This window comes from Pelobates fuscus, chromosome 9 (genome assembly GCF_036172605.1).
Source record: "Pelobates fuscus isolate aPelFus1 chromosome 9, aPelFus1.pri, whole genome shotgun sequence".
NCBI lineage: Eukaryota > Metazoa > Chordata > Amphibia > Anura > Pelobatidae > Pelobates > Pelobates fuscus.
Genome location: NC_086325.1, coordinates 76,549,190 through 76,569,701, shown reverse-complemented (window position 1 = coordinate 76,569,701; position 20,512 = coordinate 76,549,190). Strand labels below are relative to the sequence as shown.

At 37.4% G+C, this 20,512-nt stretch overlaps 1 protein-coding gene across 1 annotated transcript in view; it reads left to right on the top strand.

The window, feature by feature from the left end:
* ATP1B4 (ATPase Na+/K+ transporting family member beta 4) overlaps positions 1–20,512 on the top strand; it is a 106,683-nt gene that overhangs the window by 49,263 nt on the left and 36,908 nt on the right. The window contains exons 3-5 of the mRNA XM_063432096.1: positions 8,712–8,871; positions 11,633–11,761; positions 14,954–15,058. Of these exons, the coding sequence (XP_063288166.1) occupies positions 8,712–8,871; positions 11,633–11,761; positions 14,954–15,058 (394 nt within the window). The remainder of the gene's footprint in view (positions 1–8,711; positions 8,872–11,632; positions 11,762–14,953; positions 15,059–20,512) is intronic.

Below are 20,512 nucleotides of genomic sequence, written 5' to 3'. Positions count from 1 at the left end.
CCATATCACTCTAAAGAAATTGAGGCAACCACTTTCTTTTTATAACAATATAAGGAATTTTTAAACACACAAATTGATTTTATTATCAAGGGTATACAGATGATTTTAAATAATATTTTTTTCTGTTTTAATGGTGATTTTTATCTTCAGATTCAGGGTACTACTATGGGGACCAGGTTTGCCCCCAGTTATGCTAATCTTTTTATGTCTTATTGGGAACATTTATTTGTTTATCAAGAGCATGGCTGGGTAGCAAACTTGGCCCTATACAGGCGTTACATAGACGATATTTCTATTATCTGGAAAGGAACTGAAGCCGATTTTAACTTATTTTTTAATTATCTTAATTCTAATAATTGGGGAATTAAATTAACTAAAAATGTCAGTCCCTATACTATCGACTTTCTAGATCTTTTTTTTTTTGTAAATCTTTCTTTTATTATGGCATATACGTTATGGGGTACAGAAGAGAAAGAGGGAGGCATTGTGGGGTGACATGAAGTAATAATAACAAGATGGTGTGCAATGCACCTCAAAGAAAGATTGCCATGGTTTTGTTTTTTTTTGTGAAACATTCAAATATACAGAGTGGTACAAGCTTGGATAAAAAAACAAAAGTAATCAAAATCAGAGTGTGCAAATAGCCTTAGTGCGCCACTATAACATCTTCAGGGTATACTGATATACAGTTGCATTAATTGTCATGGCAGTAGCTAGCTATGCATAATTTTATATTATGAAGGCTGATAACAAATTCAATTCTCGCTTATATAAGTAACGTGAGGAAAACGATGCGTAGTAAGATAAACATTTAACACTTTACATGCTAAGTTTTTATGTCTATATATTGAACAGGGTAGATATAGGCATGTGGTGAAAATAGCATGGACATGTTGCTTATGTTCTGCTGTTAGGGTCAGACTATGTGAGCAATTGACAGCCACTGTAGCTAAACTTACATGCAAATTAGCACTGTTAGCTTAAATAATAAAATTTTGATATCTGTGTTACTTACATCTATGGTTAGTCGATTGGTAACAGATAGTGTTAGCTAGTGGCGTACGTTACAGGTTTATAAAATACACTCTGACTTCGAAATATACATGCTTGTGAGACGTTTGGTTGCTGGACATAGGCTAAAACATAAGCTAAAACATTCCAAGGCAGGCTAGGATGAGCCTTTCAAGCGTTACTGCCTTTGTTTTGTTAAGGTCCTGCATGTGAACCTTTCCTAACATGGGACTTATTCCCTGGTGCCGGAGGGTGCCCTTAGGCCTGTAAGCATTAAACATAACAAGCACATTAACCTTTGATAATGGGTAGTTTGCTGAGGATATGCACTGGTGAAAACAAGCAAATAGGAGACATGTAAAATTAGGGTGATACCGCCGGGTGTCAGTGGGTTAATTTGTACAAATAACTCTAGTCCCCGAGGCTGGCAGTTTGTGAGTCTTTATTCAGCCCACGCCGGTCAGGCAATGTGCCGGTGCCCCTATAGTGTGTTCAATAGTCGAGGTTCTTCTCCTCGTGGGCCTCGGAGGGGCTCTCCCCTTGCATCTTACGCCGGTATTCAGCTTTACTACCTCTCGGTCAGCGTCGCGGTTGGCACTGTGAGTTGCTGCGTGTGTAGTTGCACCCTGCTGGGTGAGAGTAGTTGGGGCCGCTGAAGTGCGGGCGGGTCGGGCATGTTGGCGGGACCTTCCCTGAGGCATCGGGGTGTGAGTGCCAGCGCCCAAGGTACCTGGTGTTGTTTCCTTCCGTGTTGGTCCCCGGTGGGGAGGCTCCCTGGAGGTGTGAGAGGGGTACCCGCCCAGACGGCGCCGAATTGCCGGGCGGATCCATGCCTCCACTGCTTTTATCGCCATCTTAAAAAATTGTCTCTGGGCATGGAGCCTAGTCCAAAGGCTGGTGCGGAACCATTCGTAGAACTCCTGTGTTTGCTTAGGAGGCTTGATGAGTGTGCGTTTTGCGGTAGGTTGTGACCGTGTCGCCATTTTGTTTGGGCCTGGACGGTCCCATGTCGCCTTAGGTTTTGGTGCTGCAGGCTTGTTGTGTGGGTTTGTCGCTTGTCTCCTGGGTAGCCGGGCTTTCTCCCAGGTAGGGATCGGGATAACCCCCTCCGATCCGGGGGGGGAGGGGAGCCTCATGCCTCCAGGGCCGCTAGCGAGAGGACGGGGAAATCGGCCGTCTCTCCCCTGTTCCCGCGCCCGCAGGCCTCGTTCATGCATCTTTGGACTCCGTGCACCGATTCTCTCAAGACGGGTGTCCGTTTGTTCAGTGGGGCACACTGAGCTCAGGTAGGGTAGTCTTATGTAGGTGAGAGCTTATTTTGCAGATTTTTAAGCGGTTTTCCAGCTTTAGCTGCAGGAGCTCTGCAATCATGCGTGTAGTCAGGATGCTGGTCAGGCTCCGCCCCCGACTTTCTAGATCTTAACATTTATATTTCCGACCAAAAAATTAAAACACGCACTTTTTTCAAACAAGTGGACGTAAATAGTTTTATTGAAACAAGCAGTTGCCATTACAATGCATGGCTCAAGAATATTCCGAAGGGCCAGTTTTTACGTATTAGAAGAAATTGTATGGATGATAAAGATTTGAATTCACAATCATTATTTTTAAAAAAACAATTTGCACAGAAGGGATATTGTGAAAAAGATCTCCAACAAAATATTGATAATATTAGGGATCTAAATAGATCACAGTTATTAAATTATAAAAAATAAAGATATAAATAATCAGAGTAAACAAATTCCACTTATTTTTAATTACTGTAGCAATGTTGGTATACTAAAAAGAATTGTGAGTAAAAATTGGCATATCCTACAACAAGAACATGAAATGTGTGATTTTATAGGAGATAAGCCTCAGTTTATTTTTAGAGGGGCAAAACAATTTAAGCAAATTTTAACTTCTAACTATATAGATAAAGAGAATAAAAATGCCAATTTTTTAACTAAATGGTCAGAAACCCAAAAAGGTTTTTATCATTGCGGTAATTATTATGCCTGCAGGAACACTCATATAACCAAGAAAAAGAAAGATGACTTTATATCAAACATAACTAAAAATAATTTTAATATTACTTCTTTTATTACATGTGAGTCTACCAATGTTATCTATTTATTACAGTGTACGTGCGGCTTACAATATATAGGTAAAACCTCAAGACCGCATAAAACAAGAATATATGAACATATTAGAAATATTAAAATTGGGTTTTTAAATCATAGTGTGTCTAATCACTTTTTAGAAAGACACAATTCAAATCCGAAAGAATTGGAATTTACAGCAATCCAGAAAATTCAAACTCATTGGAGGGGTGGAAATAGTGCTTTTAATTTAAGTAAAAAAGAATCCAATTGGATATTTGAACTTCAAACATTATGTCCAAAGGGTTTAAATATTGACTTTGAAATAGGTCCAATTTTATAACTTAATTTCACCTCTCCTTTTTATTTGTAATGAAAGAGCTGTAAATACTATTCTTTTATATACTCTTTTCATGTGTTTAATATCATTTAGGTCATCAGCACAGTCACTTTATAATCTCTCCTTTTCTGACATGAAGAATTATTGACAAATTTTGGTATCTTATATATTTTCATTGTTTCTGCTATTATTTTTAAATTTGCTATATTACATAATTTGATTATATTATTTATATGTTGTTATATTCTTTCTCCTGTGTGTTTCTGTAAAAACTGGACGAAAAAATGACTTTTTGTCACCATGGAAACACTGTTTACTTCCTCTCTATGACACGGCCGTATGAGGAATCCCATGTACATGCCCCCTCTAAGTCACGTGATCGGAGCTGCACCACGTGACCGGAGCCAGCCGAAACCGGAAGTGCTAACACACAGCTAGACGGCAAAGACGCGCGGCCATCTTTGGAAGGTCTTAGTACCTCCATAGATGAAATTAACATAGCGGACATCTTGGAGGAGGCAAATTAATCCCTATTGCTGCCGGAAACACTCCATATATGTAAAAGAAGACGGACTCCACAGCTGTTAATGTTTGTAATGTAATTATATTTATTATGTATGCTATTTAAGAATGTTGTGGTACTGTTTTATGTTATTCACCTGAGGAAGACATTCTGTATTAGGTCGAAACGCGTTGTGCTTTATTCCTGTTTTTATTTTAATAAAAGTATTTACTTTTTATTCATTTGGTAACCTGGTTCCTGATTTTTGTATAAGAGAAGACCCTAGACGTTTTCCAAGGGACCTATACATCCAAATCTACACCAGAGTGATAAATCTGCTTTTAAAGTTTAGAGCCAACTCAGAAAGGCTCTAAATATTGTGAGTTTTTCCAAGTTTTATAATTTTGTATTTATTTTGAGATGTATTACCCTATGATGGTTTCTTATATTTGCAGAACCTAGGGATCTCATTCTATAGAAGGATATAAATTACCGTGTGCGCAATCACCATATCTCCTGTTGTTTTATCTTTGTATGTAAGTGTTATATAGTGACTATACACTTTGGTGGTTTCTTTGTATGCTGCACTGGTTTTATATATGATATTTTAATACTTTTAGCGCCATCTTTTATCTCTGTTTTGTATTTTATTTTTTTCAATTTGACAATTTTTATTGTTTTGCAAAGTAAAACTTGGGGTACAGAAGAGAGGGGGAGGGGTACATTGTATGTTCAACACAAATCAGACTCCTCCATCTTTTCGTTGGTACATTAGGCTTAGAATTACATCACAGTGTAAACACTCTTATTCCTGGCTAGTCCCCGTATACCTTACATGTACTCAGGGTGTATTTTATATCTTCTGACCTTCTCTGCCCCATTACCTGTAGAATGTATTCCCTGTGCCATATGACCCATAGGACAGACTGACTTATCAATTCATTTCTGTGTGTTAGTCTGCTTTTGAAGATGGATTTAATATAGTTTAATTTCCATTATAGTTTTAAAAAAGGATGCAAAGTCCAGTTGTAGACGGATGTATGTTCTAAGCACAAGACTTGAACACACAAATTAAAAATGTACATTTAGGACCAGTGTAATATTCAGTTCCAGGCCCCTGAAGCTTCTTATCCATCACTGGTTATAGCATTCACAAGATATCTCAGTATTGCAAGGCACCCATGGACAGTTTAAGAATAGAAATATTTGCATTTGTACATTAAAATAGCGAGCTTGCACTGTTGTATATAACTCACTTCTCTAAATATATTCAAACATGCTGGGACCAGTGGTAACCTTCCGTGGACTGGCTGCTTGCTTGCACAAGCAGGCTCTCCTCAGCCTCCTACACCTTCCTTCCATCAATACCTATTTACCCAAATCCAAACCTTATTCTACTGAGACCATGATCACACTAGACTCACAACTATATATACATCATATATTTGAGTAAATTATCACAGACAATTCTGAAAGTAAGTTTATTAAAGCTACTAAAAGGAAAAAAAGGAAATTCATCTACAAATCTGTAAAAATCACGTTTTTAAAAATTAATAAATAAATAAATAAATAAAAATGCTGAACAGCCTTAAGAATTTTCTCATTAAAGTTACACTATAGTCACCTGAACAACTTTAGCTTAATTAAGCAGTTTTGGTGTAAAGAACATGCCCCTGCAACCTCACTGCTCAATCATCTGCCATTTAGGAGTTAAATCCCTTTGTTTATGAACCCTAGTCACACCTCCCTGCATGTGACTTGCACAGCCTTCCATAAACACTTCCTGTAAAGAGAGCCCTATTTAGGCTTTCTTTATTGCAAGTTATGTTTAATTAACCCCTTCAGGACGGAGTCAATAGTGCACGTTCTGATCAAAACAAAACGTAAACAAAAACTGGAATTTGCGCTATATGTCTGTTCAACCGTAATTCACCTCTTTCATATTAAATGCACCCACACTTATTATATATCATTTTATTCAGGAGAAACAGGGCTTTCATTTCATATAAAATATTTATATATGAAACAATTTATTATGAATAAAATAAAAAAAAACTGTAAGAAATTAGAATTTTTTTTTTAATTTGTAGTTCCGCCTCACATTTTAGCTGTAAATGTCATAATACTGTTAGGTTTTACTGCAACAAAATGCACATATTTGTAATCAGCGATGTCTCACGAGTACAACAGTACCCCCCATTAACAGGTTTTATGGTGTTTTGGAAAGTTACAGGGTCAAATATAGAACGTTCCATTTTCAAATTGAAATTTGCCAGATTAGTAATGTTACCTTTGAGACGGTGTGGTAGCCCAGGAATGAGAATTACCCCCATAATGGCATACCATTTGAAAAAGTAGACAACCCAAGGTATTGAACGTGGGGTATGTTTAGTCTTTTTTAGTAGCCACTTAGTCACAAACACTGGCCAAAGTTAGCGTTCATATTTGTTTTTGTGTGAAAAAAGCAAAAAACTAATATTTGGCCAGTGTTTGTGACTAAGTGGCTACTAAAAATGACTGGACATACCCCATTTGCAATACCTTGGGTTGTCTACTTTTGCAAATGGTATGCCATCATGGGGGTAATTCTTATTCCTGGGCTACCATACGGTCTCAAAGGCAACATAACTAATCTGGCAAATTTCAATGTCAAAAAAATGAAATGCGAGCCTTATATGTGACTCTCTAACTTTCCAAAAAACCATAAAACCTGTACATGGGGGGTACTGTTATTCTCGGGAGATTTCACTAAACACAAATATTAGTGTTTTAAAACAGTAAAACATATTACAACAATAATATAGTCCATAAAAGTGCCATTTGTTTGTAAAAAAATGCAAAAAAACGTCACTTTTACTTAAAATATCATCGTTGTAATACAATTTACCAGTTTTAAACACTAATATTTGAGTTCAGCGAAGTCTCCCGAGTAAAACAGTACCCCCTATATACAGGTTTTATGGTGTCTTGGAGAGTTACAGGGTCAAATATAGTGCTTGCAAATTAAATTCTCTGCACTTTCTCCCTGTGTTGTCAGGCATGTCAATCAAATTTTAATTAATTAAATGACATAATTATGTTAAAAAATTACTTAAATATACACGTAGAATTTTAATATATATGCATTTATAGGTATTTAAATTCTACGTGTATACTAATGTAATCTTTCATGTAATTATATGTATTTATCTATCTATATATATTTGCGGTTATTTGTATTTTATATATAGATAGATATATATAGAATGTCATTCTAAGTGTATTCTGTTTCCAATATATATATATTAATAACAAAATACAGTTAGAATGAAATTACATATGAATATATAATTTATTTTAAATTTTGTTTCAATATTTTATTTATTTATTTTATTATTTTATTTATTTATTATTGTATGATACGTATATATATAATATATATATATGTAGATCTATTATATATATAATATATATACATATTATATATGTAACGTCATTCTAAGTGTATTTTAATACTAATATATATACTAATATTAATATTAAAATACATTACGTATGACGTTACATATATATAATATGTATATATATTATATATATAATATAAATACATATATTATATATATATAAATACTTGTATTTTATTTTAACATGTGTATTTAATTTTTTTTTTACACTACCTACCAGCAGGGGGACTCTCTAATATTTTAGACAGTCCCCCTGCTGGCAGATCCATAGCCAGCTATAGGGGGCCATGTGATCGCTCTTTGAGAGCGATCACATGGCCCCCGGGGGCCTCATTTGCCGGAGGGGGGCTGCCTGGGCTCTCAGGCAGACCCCCAGAAGAGGATCGCGGCGGAGGTAAGTATAGCTTACCTCCTGGGGGCTTCAGCCGTTACGGCGTTCTATGCCGCCGCAACGGCTTTAAAGCCCTTTAAAGCCGCGACGGCATAGAACGCCGTAACGGCGTTAAGGGGTTAAGATTTTCGTATCCCCTGCTGTGTTAATAGCTTGCTAGACCCTGCAAGAGCCTCCTGTATGTGATTAAAGTTCAATTTAGAGATTGAGATACAATTATTTAAGGTAAATTACATCTGTTTGAAAGTGAAACCAGTTTTTTTTTCATGCAGGCTCTGTCAATCATAGCCAGGGGAGGTGTGGCTAGGGCTGCATAAACAGAAACAAAGTGATTTAACTCCTAAATGGCAGTGAATTGAGCAGTGAAATTGCAGGGGAATGATCTATACACTAAAACTGCTTTATTTAGCTAAAGTAATTTAGGTGACTATAGTGTTCCTTTAACACATGGTGCCAGGTACATACAACATGAATGAAAACTATAAATAATGTTTTTATCAATGAAATAGTACAAGCTAACAAATGAATTAATATAATGTTTTTTTTGGAAGTGAAAAATCTGAAAATGAAAATTATAATTATTTTTATATAATCATTTTCTTTTCTTTTTTTTTAATTTGAACAGCTCTGGCAATAAAATAACAAAATAAAACAAGCAAACACACAAAACATTGAAGAGAAAAGGCGAAAGAAATTGCATTTATATTTTACCATGTTTACCGTGTCATTTTAACAAGTTTTTTTTTTCCCAACTCACATGGATGCAAACTATAAAGCATCCATGTGATTATTTTAACATAACAAATGTAACTGAACTTCAGATTTTAAATATAATTATAGAACATGTTAGCTAAACTTGGCTAGCCAAATAAAAACACACAGGAGTCCCAGGGGTAAAAGAGTATTTGCTAATAGCAGGGATGCATTGTGTAACTGTTTTCAGAGACAAGCGAGTTTGAGGAGACGACACTATTCAATAGACGCTTCAGAGATGCGAGACATAGAAGAGACAAAAACATGGAAAGAACGTATTCAAGACTTCAGACGCTTCATCTGGAATCCCTACAAAGGGGAGTTTATGGGAAGAGATAAAAAAAGCTGGGGTATGTCATCACTTAATTGTTTGTATAGTTCATTTATATTCATGTTTTAGCACAATACCACTTAGCACACATCTGTAGGATGCGTTTTACTATGTTTTGGGATGCCCTACCACAATCCCCAAATGGGTTCAAAGGTTGTGTACTGCAGTCATTTAGTAGGCCAAGCAGAGCTAGATTTTCCATACAAATACATGGGATGTCCTCATTTTAACATTGTGTTAAATTGCATTTTATCAGTATTTTATACCTTAGCATAACATTTTTTATTTTTTTTATTTTTTTTAAAGATAGTAGTATTAACAAATTACTCTGTAGAGCAATCCGGCTTCTCTTGATGTATGTGACTGATGAGGCTCGAGCATCCAGTGTGATGTTAAAAATAGTTTAGCTTCTTACCATGAAACAGTGCTTTGTGTGATGCAGAATGCCAGTTAGCTAAATGTTCTTAGTCTACGCAAAGCCATCTATAATATTAATAGGACCCTGGGCAATGCAGTTTCTTGGCCCCCCTGACCCTGCCCACCACCAGCCCCCACTCCCTGGTGTTCATCCACACCTTTTACCCTAACGCAGTGGGAGAACTAAAGTAGAGAGGTGCAAGACATACTTACACAAACACATATACTGAAACACACATGCTGACAGACATGCTGACACACACACACACTAACATCCACTTACACACACAGAAACATCCACTGACAGACATACTGACACACATACACACACACACTGAAAGACATACTAACACACACAGAAACATCCACTGACAGACATACTGACACACACTGAGAGACAAACTGCAACATACAGACACATAACTGACAAACATACTGCTACATACACACACACACACACACACACACACACATACTCTGATAGAAATGCTGACACACACACACACACTGACAGACATACTGACAAATACACACACTGACAGACATACTGACACACATTCTCACACATGCACAGTTTGGACTTTTAAACCTACATCCCATTTCCTACCTTGAAGGGTTCCTTCCCTGGTATCCAGAGTGGTGGCTGAGGCTTTTGTGAGTTAGAGACTGGCTCTTCCAGCCCAGCCCCCCCTCCTCACTGCCTCCTTGATCTCTCCCAGTGCTGCCGAAAAGCAAAGGGCGCTTTTAAAGGACTACAGCGCGCGACCGGGCTCCTGCTTACAAAGGCCCACCAGGTGTCCCTTAGTGCTTGGCCACACGGTGGGCCTTCTTTTATGTGCGGGCCTCCTGCTGCACCGGAACTTAAAATGTGAGAGAGAGAGAGAGAGAGAGAGAGAGAGAGAAAGAGTATTTTTTTATCTATTGTGATACTTTTTTTTATTCAATTTTAGCTATGACTTCTCCTTGGTAATGTTTTTGTCTCTTGTTAGCAGCACCATATAGATATCATAAACAAATATTCCCATAATCACGTCACTTGGGAAAAACATCGTTAATTTACATATGTGTCTGTGAGACCCTAGTGACATTTTAATAAGGTTACCATGGGAAATACTGTCCTCTCTCAATTGTAAACTTATCTTTTTCCTCACTTTTCATATATTAGAAAGATTCACAGGAAGTTATTCAATTATCATTTGTTTTGTGTCAACAACTGACTTAAAATATATAGCTAAAAGTACCAAAATGCAAAAATCTCCAGCAGAACTGAGCTGGATTTTTTTTCTTGATTGTTGTTGCCTTCAACCAAGTTTAATCAGTGTGGTTCAATACAAACTCTGGGAGTAGCAGCACTGAACATTGTGATGACATATATATTTGCAGTTGATGCTCATTATTATTACTACTAACCTTTTTATGGTGCCAACACATTTCACAGCGGTCTAGAATATTTAAAAATGGGAAATAAAACCGCAGGTAATTGACTAACAATATAAAGTTGAAAAGAACCGAGAATTGAATAGGGACCTACTCAAAGGCCTGAGCATCTTGGACAGTATGACAAACATGCTTTTGGCCTAAATGCCAAAACTTCTACAGGAAACCAAATTATTATCTGAAAGAGCCAACACAAAACGGTAGTAATGGAAAGAATTTCTCAAAATAAATAAAAAAACATGCAAATCAATCATTAACTCAAATGCACACGACATCTCTACCAAATGACAGAATGACACACACTCACTGTGATACATATGCTGCCCATTCCGATCTTCATCTCCTCTCTAGGAGCCCAGACATCTTGCTTGGCCAAAGCTGGGTCTGGTGATACAGCATACTAGAAGCTGCTTCCATTCTCACTCCACATGCACATGCAACATCTTCTCAGCACTCCACAGCCAATCCAGGCAATCGCACTCGTCCTTTTTTGTGCTATCCTGAGGATCTGACAGCACACGGACTTGCCACCGCGCTGATCTTTTAATCTATCTACTCACTCACCTAGCGATTATGCTCATTTCCTTAGGGATCATGATATATTAATATACAGCGGGACTAGCAGTAGGTGCACTTGAGGGCACGGGAGGAAAGTTGTTGAGTTTTCAGTAGCTATTGATTCCTGTTTACTATCTTTTCACTATAGTAGGACCTTGACTAGGCAATTTTCAACCTAACTGCAACCAAATTAAGCAGATTTGCCTTTTGTGAAAAACTATATGGATTCAAATAGTTAAATTGTGACAACCATGCAGCTATTCTAGACTATATTTTCTTGGATAATTTAACCTAAATAGGAATGTTTTGATGTATTTTTCCTCCTCAATACAGAAATGTATTCATATTTGTATTTTTTTTTTTTCCAGCCAAGATTTTATTTTTTTACTTTTGTTTATACGTTTTTCTTACTGGGATGTTTGCATTATGTATATATGCATTGCTTCTCACAATAAACCCATACGTTCCGACATACAGAGACCGAGTTTTCCCACCAGGTAAGTCCTCTAGAACCTCATTACATAATTTTACAACGCATTTCACATTTAACCCCTTAAGGATCACATCCAGAAAACTCCAGAATATTTTATAACCCTTTTTTGATCTAGCCCCAGTTTAAAGAATAAATCCCTAAAAAAATCTTACCTGCATCCATGATTCTTACCCTATTCACCCATCCTTGGTTATGCTCTTAAACATATGCATGAATATAATAATAAAATGCAAGCCTGCTTATCTGCAAAAACATAGGAAATTTGTGAATTACAAGATGTGAAAGAATGTATAATTGGACAATTATGTAACAATTAAAAAAATTGTTTCTTTAATTGCAATAAATGTAGTAGCTTACATAAATAAGCAATCATAGCTTTCACTTGGACTCACCTTAGCGTTATATATGTGAGTGTTGATTTAGGGTGAGCATCCTGTTAATAATGTTTTTTTTCACCATCTAACTTTTTATCAAAATGTAATGAATCTCAGTTATAGAAAAGAATAAATCACAATGTTTAAGGAGCACTGGAACACATGCCTTGTTTTGCACTAATGTTGCAAGATAAGTGTTTTATTATTTGAGAACCTGGAAAAAATGTTTGGGCATGTATTATTGGCTTGTCTACAGGGCATTAGCATTCTCCTGGATCAAGATAAATTGGGCAGGGAAGAAGCCTGAAGCGTGAACCCACAGATCCGTTTCAGTTAGTGTTACAATTTAGATACAGAATCTGATCTATGTGTGACCTTGAGACGTACTAAGTTTAGCTTTGAGAGATTTAGGTTTCAAAATGTGTTCCTCTAGTATTAGAATGAAAAGAAGGCATATCCTGGGTCAATGCTGGCTTGTCACCTAGTTACATAGAAATCTAGGTTGACTAAAGACTAAAAGACTAAAGTTCACCAAGTTCAAGCTTTATGCTGTTGATCCAAAAAAAGGCAAAAACACACACAAAAAGCAATTGTAGCCATTTCCAATTATACCAAAAAAATAAATGTAAAAACATTTTCATTGACTCCATAATGGCAATCAGATGGCTCCTTGGATCAACAACCTGATCACAAACATACTAATTTTGGACTTGAATATTCTGTTATTGCAACAACAACAAAATTAAATAAAATCCATGTCAGCTATATCTATAAAATAACTATTGAATCTGATCATTTTTATTGTTCTTATTGTTCTTATTGTAAAAAAAACATTGCCTCTGCTGTAAGCAAAAATGACTTTCTTCCAGTCTGAATGTTTGATCTTTTGTCTGTTGTATAGTATTGCTAACAAACAGGTAGAACTTTGTTCTAAAGAAAACAAATGACATTTTAGCCTTAAATTAGGTCTTTGTCAAAGTTGTGATGATAAATAAAGAATAATGGAAGTACGGAAGGCATTGATCACCTCATATCCTAATTTCATAGATTACAGTTTTCGCTGTTTGTCTTTTACTTTTTTTTAATTATTTGCTTTTTACATATTCCCAAGGTCTATCATGTTGCCTCTAAATATTTATGTGGCATTCCTTTTCTTTTATGGCTCCATTTCATCTTAGTTATTTGTTTAGACTGCGAATATAAACCAATAAAAATGTTTTGGCTATACTTAATTCTCCCAATAAAAATAATAGAATACACAAACAGTAAAGTTTACACAGTGACATCTACAAGTAAAATATACCCAACATTTTGAAAAATTGTATATTTCACTCATACATGTCACTGTGTAAACTTTACTGTTTGTGTGTTGAGTTTTTAGACTGTATTTTCCCAATAGGCTTCTTTCAAGTGATCTATCAAAAGGTTTCATGTCTGACCTTTAGGGTATTCACACAGAGTTCATTAGTCCAGGACTTTTCAAGACCACTGCACAAGGCTTTCAGCAGCTTAACAACAACAGCCAATGAAGCAACAAAGCCGAATGTTAAAGAGGAGGTTTTGCTCATGATGTTTGTCATTAGAAGATTATTGCTAGATTAGAAAACCAGATGAGGGACTAAAGAGGAAGATTTAATTCTTAGATCTTTGCCCGTTTCATTTGTTTCACATGCAGAAGGAGACCAGCAAGTCCTCTTGGAATATCCAGCAATACATTGGCACTCATCTAGAATGTAATGGAGGTGTTGCCATAGCATACCCTGTGTTTTTGAGTGACTACCCTCTCAGGGTTATTCCATGTGAATTTCTAATTTAATTCAAAAATAGCCTGAACTGAATGCATAGCTGACTTTGAGAAAGTTTCCTATCTGGTTATTGTGGTCTTAAATTTGAAATTCACTTTGATTTCCTGACAAATCCCTTTAGTGACTAATCCTGACGACTTCTCCTCCTCTGAAAGAGTGTTCATGACCTATTACAAAGGAAGAGAAAAAAGGGCTCAGGGCTTCACAACATCTGGTGATCACAATGTAGCCAAACAAAAAAACTAAATTCCCCTTAGCTTTAACTGAAAAACTACACTTAAACCAGTTGAACTTAAGACAATATACTTGATGTGTTTATGTATACGTCTCTCTTTACCCTTTGCAGCCACACACACACTTTGTCTTTCATTGATGAACGTTCCAATACATCTCCTCATTTTCTGTTTGTTATACATTTCTGGCATGTTCTGATCCTATACCAGGCCTTCTACCCACCGTTCACTCTAATTTTCATTATTCCTTCACACCATCTTTCTCGTCCTCTTTGTCACCTGCGGGACATTTAAGCTAAAATACCTCTTCTAATGATTTATTGAGCATGTCAGAATGTTCATATTGTCTATATGTCTGTCAAAAGTATTTTTAGGTTTGATATTCGTACGTCATTGCATCAATCTGCATCCAAGGCTTACATTTGTCAGACTGTCCTTTCTTCACAACATCACACATTTGATAGTCTATGTGACAAATCACTTCAATTTATAGTAATTAATTTAATCAGGTATTTCCTTGTTTTCCCAAAAGCCGTGAAGGCTTTCAGGATTTCCTCAAATGAGCACTGGAGAATATTTCATAGGCACATGTTGTTCACAAAACACTAACACTACATATGCTTATATGAAGAGACACAGAACATCTGCATTGGACCACGTTTCTTAAGCAAACCACATACTGGGAAATTTCCACAAAGGTACATCATTGATGAACCAAGAATTCTTACATTTCATTGTAATTTTAATAAAATAATACTTTGATGTTTCTCATATTTTATTAAAGGTCTAACTATCAGACCACACATAACTGGACACCATTATGTCTTCAATGGTTCAGAAAGAAGCACATGGTCATCTTTCACTGACAACCTGGACAAATTCCTTGAAGGTAAATTATTTTTATATCTAAATGTTATTATTATTTGTTTTTGTTGTGGGAGAGTTAAAGGGGAACTATCACATTCCTTGATTCTTAAAGATATGTTTACTTATCCCCTATATTTAAACAATATTTATTTGTGAGGTCAGAGAAAATAAAATGTAGCTATCCAAAATTTGTATTTACATTTAATAGGGCATTAGATATAAACATTGATCAATATTAATTGATTATTGACAATATTAGTCTCTTGAGTGAACACCAATGAGTGAAGATCTCTGTGTATTTCTCTCTTAATTGTATAAATGCAATCATTTTTTTATTTTGGGGGGGGGTGGGGGGACTTTTCCAAACTTGTCAACATTTGATAGCCCTGTCAGTCTTTATAAGAGCAGTAGAAGTTGGTAGTCCACCTGTTTGTTTGTTTGTTTGTTTGTTTTGGTTTTTGTGAAAAGAATCAAAAGCCAAGAATTTCCACCCCATGTCCACCCAAATGCAAACCAACCTCCAAGTCTTATTAATTGATATCAAAGAAGGATTTAATTTTATCTCTGGTAGCATATCAGAGTACAGAGTATGGAATAATTGGGTGAGAGAAATATTGGTTGAAAAGTGTTGTTCAAGAGAGGAGTCTGTGTAGCAAGCCCATTCCATGCTCTAAGGCAATATTCCGTGTCCCGTCATGCCTGTATTTATTAACCAAAGTTAAAGGACACCAGGGATATTAATGCCAAAGTTAAACCTAAATTGCTAAAGGTGTTATTGGGACAATCTAGGCCTCTTTGGTTTCAAATGTGGACATCAGTATAAATGTTCTTTTGTCAGTGAGGATCACTAGAAATATTTTTAAGGAATACAATAATTATGATAATTATGTTAAATCAACTGAAACAAACTGACTCTGCCTAGGAATAGAAGTATGAGACTTTTCCATCACCTAATGGTGGTTTTTATGTGTCTTATAATCTTAGATAATTCAAATTAGAAATGTTGCTATGGGGAGGCGGAGCCTAGCAGCCAAGCTGAATGGTCACATTCTCTGTATGCTCCGCAATACTGAGCAAAGAAACCGCTATAATACGCACTTTTACCCCCAAGTTGCGAGACATTTTGGGCCTCCATAACAAGCATAAATGAGATGGGCAGGAAAAACAGCCTCGACCGGGCGCGAGCATCAGGGATCTCTGGCGGTGGGCACATGGCGCATTGGAGTACTCGCGACGCCCACAGCATAGCAGAAACATTTCCAGATACAGAGCTACCTCACCTCCTAAGGCACTTTGTGAGTGTAGTGCTCCCACCTATGCAGGCTAAAGGGGTGTGCTTTGATGGTATATTCAGAATCCCCAATCCGGCTAGAGCCTCAACTGCAGGAACAAGGGACTAAACCCCTTAAGGACCAAACTTCTGGAATAAAAGGGAATCATGACATGTCACACATGTCATGTGTCCTTAAGGGGTTAAAGGACCACTATAGGCACCCAGACCACTTCCGCTTAATGAAGTGGTCTGGGTGCCAGGTCCATCTAGGATTAACCCTGCCTGCTGTAAACATAGCAGTTTCAGAGAAACTGCTATGTTTACTTTAGGGTTAATCCAGCCTCTAGTGGCTGTCTCATTGACAGCCGCTAGAGGCGCTTCCGCGCTTCTCACTGTGATTTTCACAGTGAGAAGACGCCAGCGTCCATAGGAAAGCATTGAGAATGCGCATTCAGCCGATGACGGCCAAAGGAGAAGGAGAGTCCCCAGCGCCGAGGGAGCCCGGCGCTGGAGAAAGGTGAGTGTTTAACACCCTTCCTCTCCATTCAGCCCGGCGGGAGGGGGACACTGAGGGTGAGGGCAAATCCTTCACATTCCTGCTCCACGCACACAATGTCAAATATCAATGGCACTCATTCCACATGCTACTGGTGCTCCACGGAGTGACTACGTATTTCATCAAGGATCTGCAGGAGGCGAAGGCACACCTGACGACACTGGGACTCCCAGGTCTCTACAGGACTCTCTAAAACAGCCATGCTTAGCTTCCAATCCCCATGAGTGGAACCCAGCAGCGACTGTGCCATTTGTCACCCGAGGGCCCACCCCCGAAGCATATGCGATAGCCACTAACTGATTCCTTACTGAAGGTCTGCAGGGCCAGACCTCCTACACCTAATACAATCACGTTTATGGTTATATTGTTAATTAAGTTCTCTGTTTGCACTTCTGTTTTGAGGTACACTCATAAAATGCAATGTCCACCTGCTGCTACATATCCATCCTTTCCACACACAGTTTTCACAAACCATATGGTGCTCCTCATGCCTGGGTCACAGAGATAACCTTACTCTAACAGCGCCAGCTCCTGCTCGCTTTATCCCAGAGCGTCTCCCTCACTGGAATAGACAAACACACATATGGAAATACTACTCAGTACCCACCATGCACGACATAGCGAGAAGAGCCAGGGGACCAGGCGACATACAGCCCTGTTGGTGATCTCGGCTCACGCAACCCCAGACAGCATTACACAACACCGTTGACGCATTGGCCGCTAATTCAAATGATGCCTCCGACCAGGGATAATCTTAATACTCCCAGCATCCTTAGCTCACCTGACATCTGTATCCCCCACGGCAGCTCCTCGACCCATGTGCATCACCGCCACTTACCGAAACATACCCTCCACTAGGAGCAAGGCGCAAAGAGCCTACAAATTTAGCAAGAATTCCCTAGAGGAACGTAGATATACACATATGCCATCCTCCTACAACATAATTCTCAATCCATGTACTAGCGACACTAAATTTCTGTGCTATAAGGTATTTTTGTATATTTGATATAGGCCCATTCCCAGTTGTTGGAAACCAGATACAGAAAGCCAGGGTCCCAGAGCCAGGGCCTTGGATTTGGATAAAATGATTTCACGTCCCATTATCTTCCTATATTTGGCAAACATTTGAGGGACATACTGCAGATAATTTCTCAGATATAAATCAAAATATTTTCTGCAAGTGCCTTAAGTTTGCAACGTCCCTGGATCTGAATACTCCTGAAGTGCTATGTTTTGAACAGCAAACATAACAGGTTCCAGAGAAAGAGTCATGGAAAGTGGACAACCCTCACAGACTCATCTGTCCATCAATAGCTGCTCAGAATCAGTCCCATTAATTGTGATACTAGTGGTTGGTCTCTTTAAGAGATTTCAATGAAAGGAAAAAAGGTAAATTCCAACATTCTGGAAAGGGCAAGCAAAGCTAACAAATCAGAAGCTTGGTGGGAAGCAAAACTAAGCAATGTAGAGGGAATTTCTGTGCTGGATGATTGAGAAAATGCTGCAGCTGTCTCCATCAATATTTTTAAATAATCAGCATTGAAGCTCTCATGGCCACTAGGTTAGCCAGATTTGACCCAGGCGAGAGTAACATAGCCTTTATATGTTCAGGAGGCATTTAACCCCTTAAGGACACATGACGGAAATATTCCGTCATGATTCCCTTTTATTCCAGAAGTTGTGTCCTTAGGGGGTTAATATTTTTCTTTGCTCATTTGTTAAGTAATCCATGCCCACCTGTTTAAGAAGATCCATCCCAAATATTGCATAATTCAGAGAATTGGAGTAAAGGGTATGATAAAATTCACTAAATATTGTGTTCATTCTGATAGGATCATAGGTTATCATGGCAGCAGTGTCTCGGATACAAGGGATTTGAAACCTTGTAGTTGCTTATTTTGCTATTTTGCTCATTAGCAATTTCTTTGATTTGTTTCCCAAAATGTGGAAGGACTGTTTTTTTTCAGTCCAATTAACCCCTTAAGGACACATGACATGTGTGACATGTCATGATTCCCTTTTATTCCAGAAGTTTGGTCCTTAAGGGGTTAAGTGCAATTCGATTATTTATTCCTTTAACAGGAGAGTTCTAAAAGTCCCTTTAATTCTCTGTCGGTTAATTTGCTTTGATTTATTGGGGAAGCAATGTAGTCCGGATAAGCTTGTCTAAGAGAGAGACTCAGGGAGTCCTATTTAGCTTTAAAGGCTTTCTTGAATTTGGCAATGTCCCCTCATTATTGCCCTACAGGTCTGTCAGGACAGCACAGGATTATCCACATGCTGAATATTGTCAATATAATTAGTTCTGTTTGCTTCCAACAAATGAGTCATTGTTTACCAAATAACTTGGGAATCACCAATGCTGAAGTCTGAACTGTTGCATATCTTAGTTCAGGGTCCCGTTTGTACACTTTTATTAATAAAAGGTAGTTTGTCAATGTTGTTTGGTAAATGCAGAGTTGTAGTAAGCCTAGCCATACCTAGCCATACCTCCAGCAGGAGCTCTTGTGGACTCCTATTCAGCATTAAACAGTTGGAAAACACTTGTTTCCCATGTTGTCTTATTTATACTTCACTGAGTTTGTTTCTGTTTGCTCTATCTAGTGTGAGTTTTACTATATTTTATTTACAACAAAAATACAAACAAATAGATACAAAGAAACCCAACACAAAAAGTGTAAAGGGATCGCTGTGTCACCTGGAAATGCAAGTAGTTGGTTGTAGTGATCTACACAATGTAGCGCTACATTGTGTAGATCACTACAACCAACTACTTGCATTTCCACGTGATACAGCGATCCCTTTACACTTTTTGTGTTGGGTTTCTTTGTATCTATTTGTTTGTATTTTTGTTCTATCGACTAGAGGGTTAAGCCCTGTGAGACCCCTGGAGTCTCGACTTGGTGCTTAGGATAGTTGGCCCTACCTGGACGCTGCCTTTTTGGTATAGCGTCGCAGGTGGCCTGTCCTTTCTTGTTCTTTCGTTCTATATTTTATTTATATTTTTGGTTGTCTTCACCTTTGTTACCTTGGCCTTTGCACTTGTCATCATTTTATGTGGCACTATATCTTGTTATTAGCTGTCTTAGTATTATAGTCTTTTGTATACTTTTAATTTTCAAAAATAGTTTTTTACTGTTGTAATTAGTTAACTCTCACTTAGTTGACCTGCAGTGTTTTTTTTTTTTTTTTTCACAATTGTCCTGGAAGATGCAATGAAAATTGTTAATTAAACAGAAAAAAAAATGAGATGGGAGGTATTACCGCATATAACAAGATGGCTTATTTATTTATTTATTTGAATCACATCCCTAGAAGAATACAAGCATAGAAGAGTGGGTTCTTTCCACCCCTTTGAAGGTACATGCTAAGCACCAAAACAACTTTAGCTTAATTAACTGGTTTTGGTGTGTAGATAATTGCCCTGCAGGTTCATTGCTCAATTCTCTGACATTTATGAGTTATATCACACTTCCATAAAAAGAGCTGAAACTTTTTAGCTTCCCTTTTTGAGAAGTATTTAGAAGTGTTTAGTTTAAAATTTATATGAGTTACGCGTTTTATTTATAGTCCAGGCTTATCTAGGACTCTCTGTCCTGGGCTATTCTTTCCCTTATGCAGCACTCACTTTATTTCTACAGCTCTAT